Below are 27,494 nucleotides of genomic sequence, written 5' to 3'. Positions count from 1 at the left end.
ATTGCAATGAAAAAGGAGTGAACTCTATGTTCACCTATGAAAAGATGGCCATGATGTGTTGTTGGGTCTTAAAAAAAAAAAAAAAGGCAAGCTTCAGAGTCTGAACAGAATAGTTCCCTTTCCTGGTTTTTAAAAATTATGTATGGGGGTGCCTGGGTGGCTCAGTTGTTTAAGTGTCCAACTCTTCATTTCAGCTCAGGTCATGGTCTCACGGTTCATGGGATTGAGCCCTGTGTTGGACGCTGTGCTGACAGCACAGAGCCTGCTTAGGATGCTCTCTCTCTCTCTCTCTCTCTCTCTGCCCCTCCCCAGCTTGTGCATGCACTCTCTCTCTCTCTCTCAAAATAAGTTAAAAAATTATGTACGTATAGAGAAAGATCCAGAAGGATATACATCTAATTGTCAAAGGGGAGTGAGATTAGGAACTTACAAGAAGTTTCTCTTTTAACTTTTTACATCCCAGTTTCTTTTGTAATTTCCAACACACACACACACACACACACACACACGCACACGCAAAAAAGAAAAAAATAAATAAATAGGACAAAAATTCTCAATTTCTCTTTGGCCTGTCATTTTCATGGGCTTGGGAAGCAGTTTAACTGAACAGAGGAGGTGGTTAATTCTTCTGGCAAGGGAAGGGATTTCCATACCCAGCTTTTCCTTTTGAGAGAAAGAGGCTCAAGGAAGGGGAGAGGGAGAAAGCACTGCTCCAGCATTACTCATTACTCAGCGGATCCAAACAGGTAGTCCTGTTCTCGTCCCTGCCACCATTGCAGCCCTGACACAGAGGAACAGAGAAACTCTTTGATAAATGTCAGCTAAAATAGAGCAATCAGCTGAAAGCCATTTGCTGAGCCGTCTGACTGCCCTGGGCTGGAGGTTTTCCTTTATTCATTTATCATGATATACAGCTTTGGCCAACATACACACAGGAGAGAAATTGTTGACATGTGGGACCCAAGTACAGAAAATCTTTCATTTTCCAACCTCCCCCCCCCCCCAACCCTGTCTGTTCACCAAATAAGTTTTTGTTTATTTAAAGACTACAGAGGATTTGGCTGTTAAGAACCAAATGCCTTTGGAGTGGAGTTACAACATAATTTATCATTTCCTCTGTTTATTAAAAAATCCTGCATCTTTGAGAAGCACATTTGCTAGGAGTGGGGGCTTTCGGCCACTCACGAAAGGCTGCTGCAATGCCCCCGCCATGCGGCTTACCCCAAAAAAGGCTCCTCGATCGCTATTTCCATCCGTTCTTCCCTCAGCTGACTTCCGATCGTGTGATGGCCACTCAGGGCTGGCGAGAGGGGTTGGACCGAGGACAGGTAAGCGGGGCAGGAGACTGTGTTAGCTTCTTTCATTTTTGACCTGATTCTGACCTTGAACCCCCACTGGCTGTGCACAGTGTGCGCCACTAGTACAAGCAGCGGGAGAAGAGCAGACTTCCCGCAAGGGATGGAATATGAGAGGAGTCAGACAGCAAAGGGAAGCTGGGTGCTGCTTCGAAGGAGTGCGGCCAGGCCTGGCTGCTGCCCAAGGGGGGCCACTCGAAAGGCAGACAAAACTGGAATGGACTTCCTACCTTCCACCTGAGACAGTCCAGTGTGCCGTGCACCCCTCAAAGACAGAGGTCACACCTTACCCATTTTTGCATTCCCAGCATGTAGCACAGCACCTGACACACAGTGTGCTCAATAAATGTTTATGAAGGCTGCAGGATGCGTGGGCAGAGCACAAGCTTTAGATCAGGCCTCAGTTTGAATCCCAGCTCTGCCACTTGCTAGCTGTGTTAACAACCCCCGGCAAGAAACTTGACCTCTTTTGAGCTCCTCCCTCTTGGTAAAATGAGACTGACAGTGAAGAATGGAACCTTCTATCACTTGCTGGGCTTATTACTTTGGGCAAGTTACCCAGTACTCTCAAGTCCCCTTTCTCAGTTTTTCTATTTGTAAAGTGGAGAGAATACACATCTCGCAAGTGTACCATGAAGATTAAAGATATTGCCTAGAACTGCATCTAGCTCATGACGGCTATATTATGAATGAGAGAAAGGAAAGCAAGAAAGGAAAGGAAGGGAAGGGAAAGGGAAAAAGAAGGAAGGAAGGAGGATTAATTATTATGGAGAATCAATCGATTGTTTACTGGAGAAAAAACCTAACAACCCAGCACCCAAAGATGAGCCACAACAAACCACTTGTCTGTCAACAACAGGCGGGCCCTGGGGGAAAGGTATCTCATCACCAAGTAAATGCTGAGGACAAAGGCAAGGCAAGAGTGGAAAATGACAGAATGATGGTGTTATGATTGGAAGGACGGGAAAAGAAGCCAGTATTTGTTGAGCGGCTACTCTGTGCAATTCATTCACAACACATCTCGATGCCTACTATGTTCCAGACATTACGCCAAGATCTGAGGAAAATGAAGATCTAGAGACTAAGTATCAAAAAGGTTCAATTCAAAGCAGTAGACAGTCCTGAGAGCCAATAATAGGAGCCCTAGGTTGGGGGAATGAGGAGGACTTCCCGGAGCAAGTGGTACCCAAGCAGGGACGTGAAGGATGAACAGGACTGGCCAGGTAGGTCAGCAGCAGAGGAACGGTCGAGGCAGAGAAAAAAGCATGTGTGAAGATGACTCAGAGGCAAAAGTATTGTTCTGGTGGCTTTCCATAAAGGTCCTTAGGGAACATTAATCCGGATTGACTCTACCCGTTCCTTTGTGGTTGTTATTCTTTACAATTTATTTTGATTTTATTGTTACGTAAGAACAGGCCTCTGGCGAAGGGATCCAGTCACAGGTGAAGGCCCACACCAGCCCAGAGTTCAAAGTTGGGGACAGGGCCTGACTAATTGAAAAGGAGGCCCCCAAGATGAGAAACAGACGGGCTAAGCCTGTCAATAGTCCTAGTTGCTTGGCAATGTCATGATCAGGGCAAATGCCTGAAGTAGAGGCCATCTGTCAGCAACAGATACTCTCTGAGGGCCACCCATGGCAGAGGGCCAGGGCAGAATGGGGTGGACAGGGAGCAGGAAGAAGAGAAGGAACAAGTCTGGGTGCCCCACCAGAAGGCCTGGAAGGCTGAGCCTCACAAACACTGACAACTGCAAGACGGCAGCCTTCGGTGTAGACGGGGAAGAGGGGTGCCAATGTGCCACCCACAGGCTCCACCAGAAACCAGGCTCTGGAGTACTGCTGCCCCTGGTGGGCTTTCATCCGAGGAGTTCTTTGGTCTTCGCTGCCAGATGCCTGTCCAGCTCTGCTGCCGTATCATCGGCCATTTGGCTGATCTGCAGGGACACAAAATGAGACAGCCCGATAACTGAGGCTGGTGAAGGAGAGGGGGACAGACATTCCAAAGCTATGAGGAAGTGATCTGGAAAACGGTAACGGTGACAAAAGCCTCACTCTATTCAGGCACCATGCTGATTCCTAACAGCAGCCCCATGAAATAGATACAATTATTATCCCCATTTCACAGATGAGGAAACTGGGGCAGTGAATCACTTGTTCAGGATACACAGCTCAGTTAGCAAAGACAAAATTGAATCTTGAGTAGTCTGATTTCACAGCCCAAAATTCTTAAATATTATTATAGAATACAGAGAAGCCAGCTTTCTCTGTCATTTAATGACCCTCTAGAATTTCCTACACCTCAGACACTCTGCTATCTAAATCCCATACTAACTGATAAGAACATTAAGATCCCAATAGTTTAAACAGAAAAAAGAAGTCCTGAGAAAAGATGAAGTAAATCTGGTTAACAAACCTGGGAAATTCATCAGACACAGAAGAAATGCAAATGGAAACAAGATATAATTCAGTTATTGTAGTTAACAAAATCTGATGTTGTCGTTTTTAATTACAATATTCGACTCCAGAAAGCTATGGTAAAATGGATAAGCTCGTACATCAGTGAAAAGAATTCAAGTGGATGCAAATGTCCGTAACATTTTTTCACCCCCCAAATCTCTCCACTGGGAAATTACCACATGAATGGAATCTGAAAAAAATTTCTAACGTTCTATATGCAAATACATATTATATATATATATATATATATATATATATATGCTTTATTTTTAATAACAAAAAGTCAGAAAATCTAAAGTGATAGAACAGGGAAGCGTATGAGTACATACAGCCATTAAAAATGGCAAAGACTGTCTATTTCTCGCGGTGAGGGTATAAGTACGAGAAACACAAAACAACTTAGTAAGTGCGGCAGCTTCCCTCCCACGTCTAAAAGGGACCCGAGGCAGGAAGCCTTGAAGGGGGCAGCACGGGGCCCAGGATGTGTGTGCTCAGTGGCACAGCAGCTGTTTGACATCTTTATTTGCAGACCACAGGCCTTGGCCAGGAACTGGGAACTAAATGCACTGTGGAAAGGGAAGAAACTAAAAAGGATTTGGAGCAACTGGCCCCGGGCAGGGAGACAACCAGGCTCTCACCATAGCAACAGCTGCTTGTTTGTAGCTGGGAAAGCACCGCTTCAGGGGCTGCTGGGCACGCGGCTGGGCTCCAAACGGCCGCTTGGGCCCTCCTCACTCAGCCACATACTCTTTAGATGCTCTGCCCGCTGCCCCCCCCCCCCCGCCCCCGGGGCGGCCACCTTGCACGACGCGTGGCATGGTGCCCGCAGCACTCCAGCGCCTGGAGGCCGGCAGCCTGGGAAGGCAGGAGCCAGCATCACAACGCTCCTCTGGGAAAATGGCGTGGAGGGCAGTTTGGGTTCAAGAGTGGGGACCAGGGGGAGGAAGAATACCTAGGGTAACAGTGCGATAATGTGGGTGCTGGATTACATTCTCGGTGGGATAACAATGTGCAAGTCACTGAGCCTCGCTTTCCTCATCTCTCAAATGGGGACGCTGGGCCCTTCCTCAGAGTGGTTGTGAAGGGCTAAGCACTTTCATCGATATGCAGGCACAGCGTAAACGGCTTATTTGCTATGCAAATCGGCTTGTGTTACTCTGAGTTTATCATTTCCTGACTTCAAGTTAATCGACTCGTGGAAATATTTACTAACTTTCTACCAAATTGTAGGCACAAAGTGCCCCTGGGGACAGTCAGGCTGCAAGTTCATCTTGTCTGTCTTCATCAGACTTCTTAAGATAATGATCACCAACAATGACCCCACTGCCACCAGCAGCTCCCTCTTACTGAGTATCACTACATATCAGACACTGGGCTAAAAACTTCCTGTGCACTATTTCACATGATCCTCAAAACATATGAAATGCTGTTATTATCTCCCTTTAAAACATTGTGAATATTTCATTAGTTCACCTGCCGGTTGCACAGCAGTTCTTTAGTATGCAAAGGGGTTTTGTCCTCTGTTATTTCATTCAAATCCAACAACCACACATAACCTCTGTAAGGCAGGTGGGTCAGGTATTATCCCCACTGTACAGAGGTAAACCAAGGCACAAAATGTTAACTCTCCTGCCCAAGGTCACATCAGAAAGTCAGTGGTGAGACTGAGTGAGGAACTCACCCACCCCAACTGCCAGTTTGGTGCCGCGACTCCCCTGGGGAGTCCCCCTACCCCTCCGGCACCAGTGGAACTGGGTGAGGGTCACTCCAACAGCCGATCCCAGTTCTACATTCAAAGGGTGGGGAAAGGAAAGGGACGGGCAAATATAGCGGACACTTAGTGAGGACCAGCAACCCCACCAGCCGCGTTTAATATATGTCCTTTGGTCTTCTCGCCAGTCCTGGGAGATAAGACCCACTACTCCCACTTTATAGAAGCTCAGAAAGGTGAAGCCGTTCGCTAACCTGAGCAGCTGAGAAGTAAAAGAGCTGGGATGGGAGTCAGTCAGGCCTGACTGCCGGCAGAGCAAGAGTCCTTTCTGTTTTAATACACTGCCTCATAGAGATCACATCACCATCACCCTACCGCCACCACATCTGCTCCCTTCTACTGCAGGAGAGGGGAAGGCAGAGACAGGAAAGGGGATGGCGGGAGCACAAGGCGCACGGGGGCGGGCGGGCTGGGTAAAGTCAGCCTTCCCGAGGCCTGTCGGAACACCCAGGGCCTCACCTGGTCCAGCCCCCTGCCTGCGTGCCTGTCCTATCCGCTAGGAGCCCTGCCCTCCTTCAGCCACCAGCACCCAGCCTCACTCAGAGCAGCAAGCTCCTCAGAAAAAGACGGCAGTGAAAGATCTTGGCCAGATGGGTGGTTTCTGCCAAGTGCTTTCATGCTCGGCAGGCCCATTTACTGACGCAAAGGTGAGAGAGCAGGCTGGTGGATGTCAGAGTCCCAGGAGGGCAGGCCCCTGTCCTTCTTCAGCAGAGCTGGCCTGGGCTGAGGACTGGGAGGGTGGGGGTGGGGGTCAGAAGGGACTCTGGGGATAGAACCCACAACCAAATCCTTCCATTTTTATACACCAAAGAAGGAAGAGTTTTATAACATAGTTTTTAAAAATCTGACCTCAGGGGCGCCTGGGTGGCGCAGTCGGTTAAGCGTCCGACTTCAGCCAGGTCACGATCTCGCGGTCCGTGAGTTCGAGCCCCGCGTCAGGCTCTGGGCTGATGGCTCAGAGCCTGGAGCCTGTTTTCGATTCTCTGTCTCCCTCTCTCTCTGACCCTCCCCCGTTCACGCTCTGTCTCTCCCTGTCCCAAAAATAAATAAACGTTGAAAAAAAAAATTAAAAATCTGACCTCAAAAGAATTCTGGAACATACAAAAAAATGTCCCACAAAGAATAATATTGAAATTGCTCATAATCCCATTGTCTGAAATGATGAACAACATTCTCTAGTGGATAAGATGCCACCCTTTTTTTTAAGATTTTATTTTTAAGTGATCTCTACACCCAATGTGGGGCTCAAACTCACAAGCCCAAGATCAAGAGCCACATGCTCTACCGACTGAACCAGCCAGGCACCCCTAAGCTGCCAATCCTTTTATGTACATGAAAGGTTCTGTTATAAAAATGGAGTCGTATTATAATATTGTTATGTAACCTACCTTAAAAGAATAAATTCCAGGGCTCCTGGGTGACTCAATTGGTTAAGCGCCCGACTTTGGCTCAGGTCATGATCTCGCAGTTTGTGAGTTCGAGCCCCGTGTCAGGTTCTGGGCTGACAGCTCAGAGCCTGGAGCCTGCTTCGGATTCTGTGTCTCCCTCTCTCTCTGCCCCTCCCTGCTCGCACCCTGACACACTCTCTCTCTTTCTCTCTCTCAAAAATAAATATTAAATAAATAAATTCCAAAAGAAACTTACCATATCTGCAAAATATTTTTTATAACTGTCTCTATACAGAGATTCCAGTAAGTGGATGTAACACAATTTATTTTCCCACTGTCAGAAATTTAGACAGTTTCCATTTCCAACAGATACCTCTGTAGGTAAGATTCTCAACAATTTTATTTTGGATAAATTCCTAAGCCACTGAATCAGAAATGTATGGATTTTGGTATATATTGCTATATTATTTTAGAAAGGTTGTATAGATTTATACAAAGAATAACTTAATCTTTTCTGTGGAGTGTAGAAACAAAAGCAATACTTCCAAGATAAGCAGCATTTCAACCTCACACTAAAAATTCTGGGTTCAGATGTTAGGCATTAGAAAAGGCAACAAATTTTTAAATTTTTTTTTTCAACGTTTATTTATTTTTGGGACAGAGAGAGACAGAGCATGAACGGGCGAGGGGCAGAGAGAGAGGGAGACACAGAATCGGAAACAGGCTCCAGGCTCTGAGCCATTAGCCCAGAGCCTGACGCGGGGCTCGAACTCACGGACCGCGAGATCGTGACCTGGCTGAAGTCGGACGCTTAACCGACTGCGCCACCCAGGCGCCCCAAGGCAACAAATTTTTAAAAATATACATATTCTAAAAACCTTGCGAGTGATTTAGGCAGTAAGAATCTTAAAAATATGCATTCCCGTTGTGCAATAATTCCACACTTGGGACTCTATCCTAGGGAAATCATCTCTACAAAGATTTATGTATAAAAATATTCACTGCAACCTTATTTATAACAAAAAAAAAGTTTAAACAAACTAAATGTCCAACAAGAGGCTTATGAAAGTGAATTATGGTATAAACCACAAGACAGACTATTTCGTAACCATCAGAAATGGCTGTTTAAGACACGAGAAAATGCTAATGGTTTTAATGCTAAACAGAAAATATAAAAAGCTGAGTACAAAACTGTATGAATACTACATTCTCAGCCGTGTTAAAAACTGTGTAGTTAAAAAAAAAAAAAAAAAAAAAAAAGAGGGAAAGCAGAAATACTCCAAAATATTAAGAGCAGTTGTCTCTGCAATGTGGGTTTATGGTGTGGATTTTTCCCCCATGTTTTAAAACAGTCTTCTGAACTCTACATTTTCTACAGTGAGCATACATTACACTTTAATAATCAAGAACAAAGTAAACAAATACATTTTTACAAACTTTGATAAAATAACAATCAGCTTGTCTCACTTATTCAAAAAACCAAAACAAAAAACACACACCCAAAACTCCAGATTAGTGCCTTCTGTCAGAGAAAAAGAATAAAACAAAGTGTGCCCCAGCCTGTCTCCTGAAGATTTTCTTACTCAAACTTTTAACCATATGACAATAAACTATTAATCTAATGATAAGAACTCACATTTAAATGATAATATCTTAAATAATAAAGGTTCTTGCACTGGATATATTATGTATATACACGGTGATCCTTTCTCTTGTAATATGACGTTATACCTTTCCAGAGATAACTTGAAGGTCTGCACTAGAATGTTAACAATGGTCATCTCTGGGGGATGAGATTCCAATTACTATCTTCTTATTTAAAAAAAAAATTACATTAAACATGTATAAGCTTAGCATCAGAAAACTAATAAAGTTATCTTCATTTTGAAAAATAAGAATAGTAAACAGTTGTAAGTATTGAAGAAAAAAATCTAGTCTAAATCGGAAGGTGAAAAGCCAGGTGCTAGTGTGAAGGCTTCTAGCCACTTTGTCAAGTGGGTTTTATCAAGAGTATTGCTTATCTGATCATTCTTCCCATTGCAGGGAACACAGGCTCTGGTCCCTGAGGCACAGGGCCAGTCTTGTTGAGTGAGGAGTGCCTGGCAGGCTCCCGAGGTCCACGGGCCTACCACTAAGAAGCAGTGAAAAGGTCTAGTGTTGACTGTAGAGACAGACTCTCCTGGGGATGGACAAGGAGCTGGCCCAGGTGGGGCCAGGGACAGACTCCTGCAAGGCAGGATGGGTGCTCAGAAAGGCCAGCCTAACCCAGGAGCCTCTTTTAGCTGGTACAGGGAAAAAAGAGAAGAAGAGGGCACAAAGAAGGTGAGAAGGGAGCTCTGAGAGTCCAGGAGTTGGATATTCTAAAGGTGCTTCTAACATCTCCAGGGCAACCCTTTAAGGCAGGAATTAAAAATCCCTTTTTACAGAACAAACGGACTACAAGGAGTCAAGAAATGTCCCCAGGGTCACAGGACATCAAGTGCAGAACTCCCTTGATCTAACTCTGGTATCATCACAGGGGTACACCGTAAGGCTTCTAGGTCATTAATTACCTTCTGTGTCTGCTTTTGCAGAATTATCTGGGCAGCTTTTTAAAAATCTACATTCCTAGGTAAACATACTGAATATCAGAAAATGCAGGAGCAGAGCCCAGGCCCAGCTTTTTCTTTGGTGGTGGTTAAGGCCGGCCTACAACTGGCATTCTAACTGCTGGTCCAGGAGGAGAGCAATTGGTTAATTTATGGCCTCCTCCAGATGCCTCTTAACAGCGTTCCTTGCTTCCAACCTCTTCTCTCCTTACTCCCCATCCTGCCCACACTCACATTCAATCTTCCTAAAATAATGATTCTATGGTGGATGCAGAGGCTTTAAGCTAGCCTGTTATACTACGCTAAACATTATTCTATCTCCTAAATACTAGTAAATTCATCTTCCTATCTTAATTCCACCGGTTCCGGTTCAGGTTCAGACCACCATTTCCTGGCTGGATTTCTGTAACAGCCCCCCTGGCCTCCCTGCCTCCAGTCGTGCCCCCTACAATCTATCTTCTACACAGCCACCATAGTCATCTTTCATAAGCACAGATATGACCTCCCCACGGTCTGCAAAAAAGAAAAAAATCTTGCCAGGGAGTTACTATATCAGAATCACGGGAGGAGCATTTAAAAATGCAGATCCCGGGGCGCCTGGGTGGCGCAGTCGGTTAAGCGTCCGACTTCAGCCAGGTCACGATCTCGCGGTCCGTGAGTTCGAGCCCCGCGTCAGGCTCTGGGCTGACGGCTCAGAGCCTGGAGCCTGTTTCCGATTCTGTATCTCCCTCTCTCTCTGCCCCTCCCCCGTTCATGCTCTGTTTCTCTCTGTCCCAAAAATAAATAAACGTTGAAAAAAAAAAAAATTTAAAAATGCAGATCCCATGGGGCGTCTGGGTGGCTCAGTCAGTTAAGCATCTGACTCCGGCTCAAGTCATGATCTCACAGTCTGTGAGTTTGAGCCCTGCGTCGGGCTCTGTGCTGACAAGTCAGAGCCTGGAGGCTGCTTCGGATTCTGTGTCTCCCTCTCTCTCTGCCCCTCCCCCACTCACTCTGTCTCAAAAATAAACATTAATTTTTTTTTTTAATGCAGATCCCTAGGCCCCACCCCAGACTCACTGACTCAATCTCTGAGAGCAGGGCCCCAGAAACCTGTATTTTTATAAGCTCCTCAAGTGGTTGTGATGCTGTGGTGGATTAGACTACTATTCTATAACTATTCACTCCCTCCCCTGCAGTTCCATGAATATATATATTTTCCTGTCTCAGTGATACTGGGCTTGGCCCATGTGATTCACTTGGCCAATGGGATGGACCAAGAACAGGTGCTTAAAATGTACTTGAGTAGTTAGGCTTACGCTCTTGGCATCTGCTGTTGCAAAGATGCCCTGAGAAGACTGTTGACTCCAGAAGACTGAGAGACACATAAAGCAGAGTTGAACCCAATCCAACATCTGGAGCCAAGCCCACTAAGCCCAGCCTAGAACCATGACCCCCCAGCTGAGCAGATACGAGACTAAGAAATAATGCCCGATATTGTAAATCGCCGAGTTTTGAGGTGGTCTGTTAGGCAGCATTTATCAGACAACTGATAAAGTGGCACAGCCCGTGTGGGAGTCTCTGGACATGCTAAAGTTCAACCTGCTCAGCGTGGCCTCCAAGCCCTTCCATGAACTGGCCGCTGTGTCCTTTCTACCCATTCCGAAGTCCCAGCCACTGTTCACACCAGTCACCCACCCGCACAATGTTCTTTTACACAGCATACCTTTGCGTTGTTATTCTACCTTCCTCCAGTCTCTCAATGTTTTACTGCAGCTGTTCAAGTGCCGCTACTCAGCATAGGAAGAACACCGTTAAGTCCTTCTGTGTCAGCACCCAACCAACCACACGACAGTATTAGCAAACAGGCTCTGAAGTTAGTCTGCCTGTGTTGGGATCCACTGGGACCACTTACCAGCAGTGTGGCTTTGAGCGAGTTATTTACCTTCTCCGAACCTCAGTTTCCCCACGACCCACTTCACAGCTCTGTAGCAACGGGGAGAAATGAAGGGTTCGGCGTGGAGCCTGGGACCTAGCAAAGCATCAACAGCACCCTCCCTTCCTCCATATCCCCAGGGCTAAGCCCAGAACAGAGACTCCATCAGTCCTGATCACGTCAATGGAAGAACCAGGGGTATTGTTTTAGTTTTTCTCTCTTCAGACACAAACAAGTGGTTCCCTGCGTCAGAGACGTAACTACTACATCTGTTGGCGGTAGTTACCTGTTTCTCTATGAGCCTAATGGTGTCCTCGGAGACCTTGTCTTTTGATTTCTTTAGCTTATTCATTGCGTTGGTACGAACTTTCCGTAAAGAATCCTTGGCCTTGTTGGTGTTCTGTTTCGCCAGTTTCACCAGCATTTCCCTGTGCTCCCTGGTCACTCTGATTAAAATAAAAAAGAAGAACATTTCAGCAAGATCATCCTCTACAGTATCTGTTAGCCAAGAATTTAACATGACTCTGTCCACTAGCTCCACGGTTTGGAGCTTTGCTCTCCTTTGGTGATGACCTTTACGTTCCTGAAACGTGCCCAGGGGTGTGCTCAGGGTCAAGTAAAGTTCCTGGTGAGTCAGGTGAGGAGAGCTACGAAGAGTACTGCTTAAAAGCTCAACCCAGGGTGTCCGGACCATGCCACCTGACCATGCAAAACTGACTTCCTCTCCTCAGAGTTCCCACCTGTATAATGGGGATGCTGTGAAGATTATATGAGATGGTGCACATAAACTGTTTAGCACTGGCCCTGGCCCATTTTAAGTACTCAATAAAAGGACGTCACTATTAGCTCTACCTCTACCCCTTTCTCACCCACTAAAGATGCAACACAAATGAGTGATGATGCTATAGAAACGTGCCATCGTCAAATCTCTAAATCACCCGAAACAAGTAGCAATCTTCAGAATCTTATTATTTTAGCAAATTACTTGTGCGTCACTTCAAAACTGACCAAGACATAACACGAGTCCCAACCACCACACCAGGAAACTTCCACAGAGACGTCATCAGAGTGTCTGACACATGTAAGTGCTCAATGCCACTTATTTTCACTATTCCCTTCCTCCTCCTAACAACACCAATGAGCACATTGAAGGCCTACTAGAAACCCCTGGGAAAGGCTGAACCTTACAACTATATGAGGCACTTATTATTATTCTTATGTTACGTGGACTCATCACAACAACCCAGCAAAGTAACCCGACACGTTTGCTCTGCCTTTTGTTTCTTGGTCACGTATACAGTTGAGTGCCTACTTACCTACAAAAGCAGTGCCGGGCATGTGAACAGTAACAGACTTGTGGTCAACACTAACAGACCTTTGTTCTGTTAGTAGGGACCTCAGCCAGACATTTACCATGGGAGTGTGGGAAGTGCTGTGGTAAGGGAAGCGGAGAAGTACAAGGTGCCACAGGAGCACAAAAGCAGCTCAGCTAACTCGCCAGGAACCGTCCAAGTTGGGGCAGGCAGCAAGCAAGGGAAGACTCTCCTGAAGAAATAATACCTAAGTGCGGCAGTCTTTGGGTCTGCTCACTAGTGTTCTGCTTCTTATTCCTTCCAGTAGGAAAGCATTTTTCCTGTATCTCTAAAGTCTGGTGCGGCTCCACAACTGCTCTGGTCAATGAAACATGAGCAGAAATGACGCACCTCAGGGCAGAAGCTTTAAGAGCCAGTGTGTGCTCCACCATATTTGTGTCTGTTGGCTGCAATACAAGTGGAGACGGAGCTTCCATCAGCTTGGGTCCCAGAGTGACTATGATAAACAGCACCCACCAGGCAGCATGAGCAAGAAACAGATTTCTGTGATAAGCCATGGAGATTTGGAGATTGTCTGTTACTACAGCATAGCCCGTCCTGTCCTAATACACAACTAGGTTCTGAAGAATGAGTGCCGGTTGTCCGTGCTGACGTGGCAAGGGATGGATTTCCAGGAGGAAGAAAAGAGCACATACAAAGGCTTTCAGCTGCAGAGACCAGGTTTCATTTGAGGGATTACTGGACACAGACAAGAGAGTGACAAGAGGCTGGAAACCCATACCATGGAGGGTCTTGCAAGATCATGAGCACCACTTTACAGATGAAGAGAATGAGGCCCAAGAAGTTTGGGCCAAACCCAGGCTGACCTGTCTCAAAAGCCAATAGTCTCAATATGACAAAATTCCTCTGCCCCCCTGGGTCCCGAAATGGACATCACTGGCCTACGGTTCCTGACCCTCCCATCAGTGTGGTTCTTGCTTGGTAAGGACGATCCCAAGTTCTGGGTCTATGTTCCATGTGAAACACTGACAAGCAGGTGTTAAAGATTTAGTGGCATCTACCTGCTATTTTTTTTTTTTTCCCTGACAGGATGAGGGAAAAAAAAATTAAAGAATTTTGAGAAAAGATGAGCTCTGAAGACAAAGCGGACAGATGCATTATAAATCAATTCTTCTGGATTCAGCTATTTGAAGGTATTCTCAAAGTAGAAATGATCCTGATTACTGCCATTATTAAGCCCATCTATGCCAGGTGAGTACTTTAAGTACATTACCTCAAAGACCCTCGCAACAATTCTTCCAGCTAGACTCCCCCCATCTTCCAATGAGGAAATTGAGGCGCACAGGTGTGGAGTGACTTACCCATGAGCCTGAGTGACGGGACTGGGATTCAAATCCAGATCTCTCTGCCCTGTGTGCTTTCCACTACTCCGTGCTGCCTACCCCTTGTAATCTATTTCAGATAAATTATGCATTGCTGCCATCACTTCTGCTTCCAGGCAGAAAGCTTTTCAAAGTCAGTAATACGAATCTTGGGACTGAGAAGGACAAAACCACCATGTCAGGAGTTTAGGGATTTGGATCAGATCTTGTTACTTTTATGGTTTTTAATTCATTGAACAAAAATCATGCTGACATGTTTAGGTCTCTTTTTTGTTCTGCCAAAGCATATGTCAGTATAAGGAAGGAAAAGGAAAATTAAAACTTGATCCAGTGATTCAAAAAACTTAATCCCGCTGAAATACTAGGAGGGGCAGAAAATAAATGAATCTGAGTCTGTAAGAAACCTCTTAAACTTCTCTGAGCAGAGGTATTTCAATCTTCTATTTCATATATAATTTGAAATAAGTATCCCACTGCTTAGGCAATCTTTAATAAAAAATTTTTTATCTAACCAACTTCTTTTCACCACATTGTTACATTTACATTTTACGTGAAGAAAAAAACCATATGTATTCTTAAAAAATATAAATTGGGACTCAAAGATTTCTTAGGAGTAAAAGGCTATATAAAGAAAACAAAATTGTAGTAAGTGTAATTTGGCCTTAATACAAACATATTATTTTGTATTAATGTAAATGTGACCACAGTAGACTGTTAACAGCAGACAGTTTCCATACATAATAGTACCCAATTACTGACAATGACAAAAATGTTTCAGTTTCAGGATGCAAGCACAGAGGCAATAATCTAAAGAAATGGAGAGGGGGTGCTGTGAGAGGGTTAAGAAGTGGGGGTGGAGGCGGGCACAGGGAGGGTGGAGAGGAAGAAGGGAATATGCATGCTGGTTCGGGGTGTTGGCTCGAAAGGTATCTCAAATACAAGTTCAGAAGCAGCTGGGGTGATGGAAACCCACTGGTTTTGAAGTCAGCCAGATGTGTTTCATTCCCATGCCTATCACTCTGAAGCTAAGTATCCTTGGGCAAGCTACTTAATCTCTCAGAGCCTCAGATTCCTCACCTGTAAAATGAAGATAATAAAAACACCTTACAGGGTGATGGGAAGAACCAGACATAATACATATATAAAGTACCAATAGACAGCAGCACATAGTAGCTTTGAATAAATGATAGCGTTTATGAATGTTTTAATCAAATACACTTAATTACTTCCTCATGAAACAACGAGGGCACATCTGTTTTAGAAAAGAAACATACCATATTATGGAAATATTTTAACTCCTTTCCAAACCAGTGATTAATACATCTGATCATCTCCATCTCGCATTCAGGGGGTTCTCCCGGCACACGCTGGTTTGTCCTCCAGGCTTCTGCACTCAGCCGGTTGGTTCTGAGCACCCGCTCTGCACTTGGCGTGCATTCATTCATCAAGCACTGGCTGAGGCCCCTGAGTCCTGTGCCAGATCCCGGGCCAGGCCGAGGAGCTCCAGAGAGAAGGCAGGCCTGGTCCAACTTCCCCAGAGGCTCAGTCCAGTGGCGGAGACAAACTCGTCAGCCACTACTTAGGGCGTGAGTGGCACTAGGACAGAGGGGTGGACCTTCCGCAGGAGCACCAGGCAAAAAAGTACAACTCTGCCTCGAGACTTGGAAAATGCCTTAGAAGCATTTCGGGCCACTGCATTTCAGGCAGAAGCATGGTGGGAGTCTAATGGCAGGAAGGCAGGAGGCTGCAGAGGTCAAATCTGTCCTGCAGGCCTAGAGTTTTCACATTCCTCTTTAGCCACAAAATCCTGGCTTCAGAGAAAACCAAGGCAGAGGCTCCACTTATAAATTTATAAAACAGATAACAAGAGAGCTATTCCAGTTAATGAGGGGAAGGGCCGTCGGGGAGGGGTGGCGCTCTGTGCCAGGCCCAGGACTGAGTCCGCCCTGCCTCCCCTCCACTTTGGGCCTGACACTAACTGGCGGAGGGACCTCATGCAAGTTATTTAAACTCTCTGGACCTTGATCTTCTCATTTGGAAACAGAAATTAAAATCAAGCAAACAAAAAACCCAAGCATCTACCTTTCAGGGTTCTTGTGAGGATTCTATGAGAGAATACGTGGAAAGCACACAGTACAAAGCCTGGTAGAGAATAAACACTCAGAGAATGTCAGCTGCCTTTGCTGCTGTGGTTTATGTGTTGGCATTCACTGAGGCATCTTCGAATAATGATGCGTTTGTTCTTGGAAGTTTTTATCAACGGAGAAATGACAGGGCAAACAATCTATGCTTCGGCAAGATGGCTTTTTGAGATTCTATTAGTAATTTAACGTCTCACATACATTTTAAAATCCACATGCTCCCAGCATGTAGCCCTGAACTTTTCTCTTTTCAGTACTAATTCATTTAGTTTATGGTTTCATTCTACAGCTATTTACTGGGCACGTATTGTGTGCCAGCCCCAATGCCAGCCCCGAGGGATACAGCATTAAACACACGAGTTTACCGTCTGGCAAGGAAGGCAGTCATTACACACACATACACGCACAATTAATCAATATGTTACAGTTGTAATAAGCACAATAAAGACATGTAGAGTTCTATGAAAATAATTAGTGGGGGAAGGGAGTCTGACCGAGGTCTCTTGTGGGATTCCAGGAGCAAAATGTGGGGACATTCAAGAGGAGTGACATTTAAATTACGAGGTGCAAGAGTGGAGGGGTTGGGGGAGATCATTCCCACCAGAGGGAATGGTCGGTGTAAAGTTAAGGCAGCTTTCCAGGTAGGAAGGTGGGTACTGCTCTCTGAGGGGCTGAAAACGGCCGTGAGGCTGAGAACAGAAAGAAGAGAAGACTGTTCCAAAGGAGGCTGGCGAGCCTGGCAAGCCCAAGGGTATGCATGCAGGCCCTTCAATGTCACATGGAAGCCCGGTAGGTCCACCAACAGGTAAAGAGACATACAAATGGTACATGCACACGGTGCAATTGCATTCAGCCTCAAAAAGGAAATTCTGACACATGGGATAGCGTGCATAAACCCTGAAAACATTACCCTGAGTGAGATAACCCAGACTCAGAAGGACAAATACTGTATGATTCCACTTAATACGAGGTATCGAGATTGTCAAATTTATAGAAACACAAAGGAGAAGAGCCGTTACCGGGGGCTAACCGGGGGATCGGGAAATGGGAAGTTACCGTCTAATGGGTATAGACTTTTAGTTTTGCCAAACGATAAAGAGTTCTGGAGACTGTACAACAATGTAAATGTACTTAATACCACTGAACTATACATTTTTAAATAATGGTAAATTAAAAATAATTTTTTTAATGTTTATTTTTGAGATAGAGAGAGAGAGAAACAGAGAGATAGAGTGTGAGAGGGGGAGGGGCAGAGGGAGGGAGACACAGAATCTGAAGTAGGCTCCAGGCTCCGAGCTGTCAGCACAGAGCCTGACGCGGGGCTCAAACTCACGAACGGTGAGATCACAGCCTGAGCCGAAGTTGGACACTTGACTACTGAGCTACCCAGGCGCCCCAGTAATGGTAAATTTGGATGTATATCTTACCACAATAAAAAAGTCTAAAAGAGTCCTAGCAGATTATTCTAAGAACAATGTGGAGTTCCAGGAGCCTGAGTGAGGCCCAGGAAACGTGACCAGATTTGTATTTTGAGTAGATAGTGATGTACAAACAAGATCTAAGCACATGGCAGAAGTCTACCCAGGAGTCTGTAGGCAGGCAGATGGAAAGCGGTGGACCCACCCTGGAACAGCTTCTTGGCTGGATGATGAAGACAGCAGCCTTTTCCGCTAGGGTCAGAGAGCCTCCCCACATAAGGCAGGGGTTTTGGCTGAGCTGGCAGGGTCACACTTTGTTTGTACATACTCCACCAGGCAGGTCTTCCAGTAACATCCTGGATGGGGGCCTTCCTGCAAAATTCCTTGAGCATGAACAATAAGCACAGGGCATGCCCTGATGGTAACTCACACAGCAGAGAATCACCCGGATTGAAATGATACTTCCTATTGTTTCAGCGAGAACTGGACACATGTACAAAGCTATCCACCAGGTGTGTATTAGAGGAAGCTGTGCTCAGCGTGGGCAGTTACAGTAAAACCCAGTTATGATATGTCAGACACTAGACTTCACAAGGATCGCTGGTTACTCACAGGGGTCTTTAAAAGGTGGGGAAAACATGCTTTAAAGCCAAGAAGACCTCGAATTGGAATCCTCACTCTGCTGCTAGTCAGCCTCAGAACTGTCAGCATGCTGTTCAACATCTCCAAACTGGCTCTCCGCGTGTGAAGCGGGAGGAAGAATGTTACTACGGGGGCAGAAGCAAGGATTAAATGAAATGGTGGTGGCAAGGGCCTGGCGCACGGCCAGCGGGTGCACCATAGGCACTCACTGCGGGGTGGCTGCATTCTTACTCTTACCACAGGCTCTCCAGGGCTTGGGGATACTAACAGGACATGAATCGTGAGGGAGAAAACCGTCAAAAGGATTTAGCAGCTTAAGCGGAGAGGGAAAGAATGGGAACAGAGGAGAGCAGGCGGTGGGAGGTGTGAGTTGGGGTCCAGCAGCTGTGGGGGTCGGGCTGAGGGGGAAGGAAGCTGCACATCCAAGGAACAGCCCATCAAAACACATGTCTGACAGCTCCACTGAGAGAAACCTCACCACCGCCTCACCGGCTTCTGGGAGCCCCCTCCCCCCCAGTAGGGGCATCAGCCCGCAATCAGCTGCGGACACACGCCCGACTTTATTGTTTGCCGGTGGGCGCTGCCCGATGCCTTGGGGCCACTGGCCCTGAAGGAAATGTTTTTGTTTGTGTAGCCCAGCCAGACTTCCTATGCTTCTAGGTATACAACTTCCCCATCCCCTCTTGCCTCACCCCCGCCACTGCCAGCTCACCAGCCTGTTTCACATACACTGATGTCTCCTAAGGACATCAGGTGTCCTTTTAGCCCAAAGAAAATCGTACGCGCACTTTGGAGGGACTTCTACCACCAGCGGTAACTTCAGTTCTCTCTGGGGACACAACTGGCCACCTGCTTTCTGACGACCGTCCCGTGCCTCTTAAAGGCCTGGCTGACCCAGACATACTGTGCTGAAATACAGCCCAGCAGGATGGAAAGAGAAAGGAGGTGAGGTCGGGGGCCACATCTCCACATTCTCAGCACAGTGACCGTGATTAAGTCCGCTGACTTCTTCTTGTCACCCCAGCAGGATGGAAACCCAAGTTTCATGCAGGTAGAGAAAGAACACGGGTCTGGTGGTAAAGGCAGACTTGATTTCCAATCCCAGCCCCGCCACTTACAAGCTGGGTAGCTGTGTACATGTAACTTGTCCTCTCTGAATTGAGAAGATGCCCAGTGGGCACACAGGAGAGCAGTCCCTAAAGCCCGACTGCTGGGGTTTGAGGCTCAGATCCATCACATCTTAGCTGCACGGCCCTGGGCAAGTCATTCTACCTCTTTGCCTCAGTTTTCCCATCTGTCAAATGCGTGTAATACCATTAACTTAATGAGATTGTTGTGAGGATTAGAAGAGCTCATAAACATGCTGGTACACGGCGATGTGCTCAATAAACACTATCTGTTCTTATTTCCTCAACTGTCAAATGAAGGGGGAGTAATAAAAATGTTACCTTTCTTCCACAGTGAGTGTTAGGAGCAAATGAGAGAGGATGGTTAAAGAATGCTGACTGTGTAGGTATTAACTACTTAAAAGCTATTGATAATATCAGTGATAAAAATAATGGTGATGTCTCCTACTGAGCGAGTGCACAGCACAGGGGGTCAAGCCCTGGCTCAGAGAAAGACTGCCTGCTTTTCCACTTACTGTGTAACACTGGGCCCAAAGAGCTCCATTCCCCTATGACTCAGGTTCTTCATCTGTAAAAGAGGCATAATAATATACCTACCTCAAAAGACTGTTAGGAATATATTAGCTGATACGAGTAGCATCTGGAATAGCAGTGGGCATACAGCAAGTGCTCATATTCATTTAATCCCATTATTCCATAAACACTGATGGCATTTTTGCATACTTACTACGCACTAAGCCCTGTTTCGGGGCTAGGGATACAGCTGATAGAGCTCTTCCTGTCCACATTCTAGTGAAGGAGAGAGAGAAATAATAAATCCATAAAATGAAACAGAAGAGCTATAATGAAAATAAAGCACGATAGTGAGATAAGGAAGAACCTTATTATTATCACACTTGCATTCGCCTAGACATGACTCGGATGGTAGCTGCTCCCCTCCAGTAAAAATAATGATAACTAACATTTGCAGAGCTCTTTCCCTGTGCCAGCCTCTGAGCTGATACACTCTTCATGCATTAGCTCCATAAATCCTCACAACGCTCTTATGACACACTGGCACTACTACCTGGATTTCACAGATAAGAAAAGGGAGGCTCAGCCAGATCAAGTAACCTGCCCAAGGCCACTCAGCAAGTTGCTGGTAGACCTGGGATCCGAGCCCAGTGCAGATGGCCCTTGCATTCTTTGTTGGTGCCAGACAAATCGAAGCAGCTATTCTTACTGGTGGGAGTGATCGGAACAGCACTGCTGTTACGTTAAGGCCTGCTTAGATATACAGTTCATTACTATTGCTCCAGCTCCCCTATAAGTCCAAGTGCAGCGGGAAGAAAGGAGAAAGGGAATCCAGAGAGGACTGCAATGGAAAAGTGATCGGACCTCAGCAGTCAATTGCCATGTTCTATAACAGGGGCAGGACACGAAGGGGAGAGGACAGAGGAGGGGCAGGGAGAAGAGGAGCCTGTCCTTTGGGGTGCAGCTTTTACACAGGTGTTGGTGGCACTTTCTCCTCAGTCCATGCTCCACTCAATTCCGGATTGCACTTTCTTATGTGTTTCAACCAGAACTTACGTGCGGGGAGCGAGGCCCGTTTCACACACGTGGATCCCGAAATAGCAGGAGGCGAGCCTAACAAGCTGCAGGCCGGGTAGGAAGCAACACCACAGAGGAGAAGGCGGGCACCCTAACACCGCACGGAGGCCCCTGCAGGACTGGAAGGCACAGAGAAACAATGTGCCGGATGGAACTCATCCAGCACAATGAGTGGCCCTGAGAAAGCAGCGATGGCAGGCAGGCGGTGGGAAGAAAGGGGAAGGAAAAGCAGCTGTAGTTGCTCAAACGCAGTCTGTGGCCGCCCCAGCCCAAATGAGGTCATCAGGCATTCTTCTCTCACCTTTTTTTCCCTTTCAAGACTGCTAAAGGTCCGTACGTGTGTGGGTTGTGTAAGAAAAGGGTATTTCCTGGAATGTACCCATCATACACACTTCTCTGGTACAAGAGCCACTAGGCGATACGGCAGCTAGACAAGGAGGCCACAGAGCAGGAAGACAGGTTCCACGCTGGCAGCCTGACAAGCAAGACGACAGTGTGGCGAGAACATGGGCTTTGGAAGCAGACAGATTCGATCTGAATAATGACTCCTCCACTTACTAATCTGTGACCCCGAACGAATTAAACTTTCTGATGCCCCAGGATTACATCTGTATCACACCCATCTCAAAAGGGTATATCTCTGCAACAGTGAGATCACCGTGAAAAAAGCAAATACTCAATTTCATTTATGTTAACTTAAATACGTGTGTGTGTGTGTGTGTGTGTGTGTGTGTGTGTGTGTGTAGGTGGGTATACACCTCTTTTATAATTTGGAAGGATATACATTAAACTTACCAATAGTTACTTTATGGAAGAACATTTGGGGGACCACAAGAGAACGTTTTATTTTTCTGTAGGATTTGAGTTTTTACAATAAATGGGTACCATTTTTGTGATTAAGAGAGATGAGGGGTGCCTGGGTGGCTCAGTCGGTTTAACATCCAACTCTTGATATCAGCTCAAGCCATGATGCCAGGATCGTGGGATTGAGCCCCACATTGGGCTCCACGCTGAGTATAGAGCCTGCTTATGACTCTCTCTCTCTCCCTCTCACCCTTTCCCCCACTCACGCTCACTCTCTTTCTAAAAAAAAAAAAGAAACAAAGGGAAATGAAAATCATACACCTAAAAGTCTAGTATCCAAAATATATAAAGAACTCTTACAACCCAATAAAAGGACAAGCCACTCAACTTAAAGACAGGTAGAGAATTTCAGCAGACATTTTTCTAAAGATACAGAAGTGCCAAACAAGCACATGAAAAGACACTCAACACCAGCAGTTATTACGGAAATGCAAATCAAAACTACAATGATACCACTTCATACCCATCGGGATGGTGGTAATAATAATAAAAATGAACTAAAACAACAAGTGTTGGCAAGGAGATGGAGAAACCGGAGCCCTCACACATTACTGGTGGGAATGTAACATGTGCAGCCCCTGTGGAGAAGTTTGGCAGATCCTCAAAAAGTTAAACAGAGCTGTCATATGACCCAGCAACTCCACTCTTACGTATACACTCAAGAGAACTGAAAGTATGTTTATACAAAAGTTTGTGCAATGATGCTCACGGCAGCACATTATTCATAACAGCTCAAAAGTTCATCAACTTACGAATGGATAAATAAAATGTCCATACAATGGAATATTATTTGGCACTAAAAAGAATGAAGTACTTATACATGCTAGAACATGGATGAACCCTGAAAACATTATGCTAAGTGAAAAGAGCCAGTCACCAAACACCACATAATGTGTAATTCCATTTTTTTATGAAATGCTCAGAACAGGGAAATCTATAGACAGAAAGCAGATTAATGGTTGCCTACAGCAATCCCAAGTGGGGCGAGGGGATTGGGTAAAGCTGGGAGTGACTGCTAGCGGGTACAAAGTCTCTTTTTAATGTAAAATGTCCTAAAATTGATTGTGGTGAATGTTGTACAACTCTTTGAATATACCAAAAACCACTGAATTGTACACTTTAAATGGGTGAATTACATCTCAATAAAGCAGTTATGCAAGGTCATGTGCCTACTTGGTTCTTGTCACTGAACAGGGCTTGTCTCCTGGATGGAAAACGTAATGACGGTGGCACATGTTTCTTCACCTGGGGAATGGCAGTGATAATAGGGCTCCCCGTAACAGGTAACACAGAAGGTTCCTTAACAGCAGCTACCTTGATAGCGACAACTTAAAAACTAACATTCACCCTCGCTGACTTTCTTTCCTCTCTTCACGGGTGTCAGGCCTGCATCCATGGTCCAAAGGCTCTCCCCTCTAGTGCTGCTCCCCCTCCCCTTTATCCATCTCAGCCTCCTCTTCTCTTCTTTCAATAAATCTTCATAAAAGTAAATACGGCTCTTATCCTATTCTACAGATGAGGACACTGAGACTCAGGGAACTGAAATAACTAGCGTAAGCTCACAGAACTCTTTTTTTTTTTTTTTTCAACGTTTATTTATTTTTGGGACAGAGAGAGACAGAGCATGAATGGGGGAGGGGCAGAGAGAGAGGGAGACACAGAATCGGAAACAGGCTCCAGGCTCTGAGCCATCAGCCCAGAGCCTGACGCGGGGCTCGAACTCACAGACCGCGAGATCGTGACCTGGTTGAAGTCGGACGCTTAACCGACTGCGCCACCCAGGCGCCCCGACACAGAACTCTTTTTATTGGTTTTCTTTTCACAGTTCTTCTGACTATAAGCTTGGTTCCCCCAGCTTTCAATGCTGGCTCTCCCAGGCTGCACTACAGCTCCCCGCCCGTGGTTAACTCCGCCTGGGGACCACCCTGCTTTACCTGGCTTGCTTTCCCTGGAAAAACCTGGCCATGGTTCATGAGAAACCATATGTCAGGATATGGTGGGGGAAAACTACTTGGGAAAGGAAATTCAGGCTAGGAGAACTGTAACTCAGGGCTTTTTACTGGTATCTGGTAAAATAGCCAGGTCTGATCCTGAGTAGACTTCTCCTCCGTGCTGTCACCTCAGAACAAATCTGGGGGAAGGGGCCTAGCCTGGGCATAAGGTCTATCACCCCTGATGATGCCCGAAGGAAAAGCGGAAGCCAACAATGGCAACTGTCTGGCTGTTGGGAGGCCCTGTGGAGCAGCTCAGTGGGCTGAGGGTGACAAGAGCCAAGGTCCCTCTGCTCACCAGAAACACAAAGCATATCCCACACCATAGGCAGGACTGGTCATCAGACTTTCTTATTTGGGATAGACGTCCTAGGAGGTTGTATTCGCCACAATTCACATTCAAAGAACAAACTGAATGCTCGTTAACAATCAAACTACAGTGTTCCCGAGTAACTGAAATTCCAAGATAATTACAACATAATGACTCCACTCCTCCCATCCCTAAAAACGGAGGATAGAAAAAAATGAAGATGGCATTGGGGGTAGAAGTTGGTGAGGAAGAGGGTGAGAGTTAAGGACTAAAAGAGCAGTCAGTAAACAGAAGTCAAAAAAATGAACATGGCATTGGGGGTAGAAGTTGGTGAGGAAGAGGGTGAGAGTTAAGGACTAAAAGAGCAGTCAGTAAACAGAAGTCAAGTATCACTGGTTTTACCTCCAAATAATCAGAAAAAGACGGCTTCCAAGAACTCTTAACCAAGAGAATTAAAGTCAAATAGTGTAAGATACAGCAATTAAAACTGATTAAGTACCTATGACATGCCAAGCCCCACACTAAGAGCAACCCATATAATATCCCATTACTCCTCACAACCATAAAAAACATTCCCATTTTACAGATAAGGAGGCTGAAGCTTCCAACAATTGAGCAATGGGCACATTCTCCAGACTGCTGCTAGGCAATGACCACGTGACAGAGGGACTCCTTTAATAGGCAACCTGCTCAGGAATGCCCCTTCAGCCTAGGTGACTTTCTCAGGGGTGCTGTGTGAGTCTTCTCCCACCCAATCCCCCTCTCTCCCTTTCTTCACTGGCGGTAGACCTGTGCTCAGTCTCTCTCGCAGGCATTTCCTCCCATAAACCTCTTGCACATCTGATTCTGTCCTGGCATCCATCTGCTTCTCAGAGGACCCAAGCTGACAAAGCTAGAGTGACGCAACAGGGATTTGAACCCCAAAGCCCTTGTGCTTTCCTTTCTACGAAGACATTAAGTGATGGATAAATCAGGTCGTTAAATGCAGTGAATATTCTCAGACCTTCTCTCCCTGGACTTACCAGCCATGTTCAGCATAGCCGATGACTCCCTCCTCTTTAAAATACTTTGCTCTGTTGGGGCGCCTGGGGGGCTCGGTTGGTTAAGCATCTGACTTCAGCTCAGGTCATGATCTCTTGGTTCACGAGTTCTAGTCCCACGTCGGGCTCTGTGCTCACAGCTCAGAGCCTGGAGCCTGCTTCAGATTCTGCATCTCCCTCTCTCTCTGCCCCTCCCCAGTTCACACTCTGTCTCTCTCTCTATGTCTCAAAAATAAGTAAGCATTAAAAAAAAAATTTTTTTTTAAACACTTTGCTTGGTTTCCTGGACTCCACACCCTCCTGGTTTTCTGGCCACTTAGTCTCAGTCTCCTTTGCTGGTTTCTCCTCACTGCCTTGACCCATAAATCTTGAAAGTCAAGCATCAAGGCCATAGCCACCAAACCCCTTCTCTTCATGATCTACGTTCCTGTCTAAAATAATCCCACCTCAGGGCACCTGGGTAGCTCAGTCAGTTAAGTGTCCAAATCTTGATTTCAGCTCAGGTCATAATGTCACGGTTCGTGGATCGAGCTCCGCATCAGGCTCTGATAGCACAGAGCCTGCTTGGGATTCTCTCTTTCTCTCTCTCTCTCTCTTTCTCTCTGTGCCCCTCCCGTGCTTGGGTGTACTCTCTGTCTTTCTCAAAATAAATAAATAAACCTAAAAAAAAAAAAAGTCACCTAATTTCACGGCCTCCTCTACAGGGTCATACTTCCCAGATTTCTCTCCCTGGTCCACACCTCCCCACGCAGGTATCTAATAGTATCCCAAGATAAACACAGACAAAACCTGCTCTTCGCCCGCGCCCAATTTGCCTTCCCACAGTCTGCCCTGTCAGTGAGGAGTAATCCCATCCTTCCAGGTACTCAGGCCAAAACTCTTGGAGGCATATTTATATTTAGTCCTTTCTTTCTAAATCCACAACTAATCTGTTAGCAAATCCTGGCAGCTTTTTCTTTACAATGTAATCCAGAGGCAGACCACTTCTTACCAAGTCCACATTACTAAGCTAGTCCAGGCCATCATCATGCCTGGATTACTGCGATAGCCCCTAAATGAACCCTGCCTTCACCCTTGCCTTCCTACAGCAGAATTCTCAAAACAGCCACCATTACGATCCTTTGAAAACCTAATTCAGATCATGTCACTCCTAGCTCAAAACCCTCCATTGACTGACTTCCTGTTCCCTTCCAAGCAAAAGCTAAAATCCTTGAAATGATCTATAAAACTACAATGGTTAATTTTATGTGTCAATTTAACTAGGCCACAGGCTGCCCAGGTATTTGGTCACACATTATTCTGGATGTTTCTACAAGGGTGTTTTGGGATGAGTTTAACATTTAAATCAATAGACTGAGGAGAGCAGTTTGGGTCTGAGGACCCCTGGAGGGGTCACTTGGGGGAGCTGCAGACTGCTGTCTGGCCCTGAAATGTCCCCGTCTCTAAGAATCTCAGCAACATGCAGCACACTGTTGCAAACAAGCACTCAGGCAATCAAGCAGCAGTAGCAACACTAAGGCTCCCCACGTTCTGTTCACTTGTTTCCCAATTCCAGCACCCCTCCCTTCCCACTCCCAGTAGAACAGGAAGTACACCTTGAAGATCCTTAGGACACTGTTAGTCAAAGAGAAAAACTTTCAACAACAAAGACATTCAACAACTGGGAACTAGTTAATGCTGTATGTAAAATGTAACCACTATGCATCCTTTAAAAAGAGTGAGGAAGAATTCTCACTCTTACTCATCAGAGAGTAATGACACATTGTTAAGTTAAAAAAACAAGGGCAGAACAGTATGTATAATTTAATCCCTTATCATTACAAGAAAAAAGAGGAGATATAGACATGTGTTTGAATCTGCACAGGAAAAAAAAAATCTAGAAAATCAAGGTGCTAAGAGCGGTTCCCCATGGAGAACAGGATGGAGGTATTTTAATTTTTTCTTTAATTCTACTTAAAATTAAATCGATGCGGACATTGATGAAAAATAACAAAAGAGGAGGACAATCAAGGAAGAACGCAGCCTCAGCAGGGAGTGAGTCAATCACACGTGCTTTTATCTCTTCAGTGAGTTCATGATTCCTTACAGGTTTCTTTCAAGGCAGACATGCAGTCAGTGCTCTCCACCAAGCAGCTTCATTCCACTGTGTGTGGTTTTCTCCCTGAGATTTGATAGAACAATGAGCAAGGGAGTGTGTGTTTGTT

General features: G+C 45.8%; 1 protein-coding gene across 14 annotated transcripts in view; it reads right to left on the bottom strand.

Moving 5' to 3' along the window:
- Positions 1 to 27,494, bottom strand: part of MRRF (mitochondrial ribosome recycling factor) — a 60,881-nt gene that overhangs the window by 5,735 nt on the left and 27,652 nt on the right. For 10 of the 14 annotated variants that reach the window (XM_040482209.1, XM_040482211.1, XM_040482212.1 and 7 more), the window contains one exon: positions 11,759 to 11,918. In XM_040482209.1, the coding sequence (XP_040338143.1) occupies positions 11,759 to 11,918 (160 nt within the window). Of the gene's footprint in view, positions 1 to 570; positions 3,288 to 11,462; positions 11,523 to 11,758; positions 11,919 to 17,684; positions 21,561 to 27,078; positions 27,452 to 27,494 lie in introns of those variants that run through there. The other 4 variants (XM_040482210.1, XM_040482213.1, XM_040482218.1 and 1 more) reach the window with 4 other exon arrangements.

The sequence above is a fragment of the Herpailurus yagouaroundi genome, unplaced genomic scaffold, assembly GCF_014898765.1.
Source record: "Herpailurus yagouaroundi ecotype Mexico unplaced genomic scaffold, PumYag 160, whole genome shotgun sequence".
Taxonomy (NCBI): domain Eukaryota; kingdom Metazoa; phylum Chordata; class Mammalia; order Carnivora; family Felidae; genus Herpailurus; species Herpailurus yagouaroundi.
The sequence above is the reverse complement of the archived record's forward strand: the minus strand, read 5'-3'. Positions and strand labels throughout refer to the sequence as shown.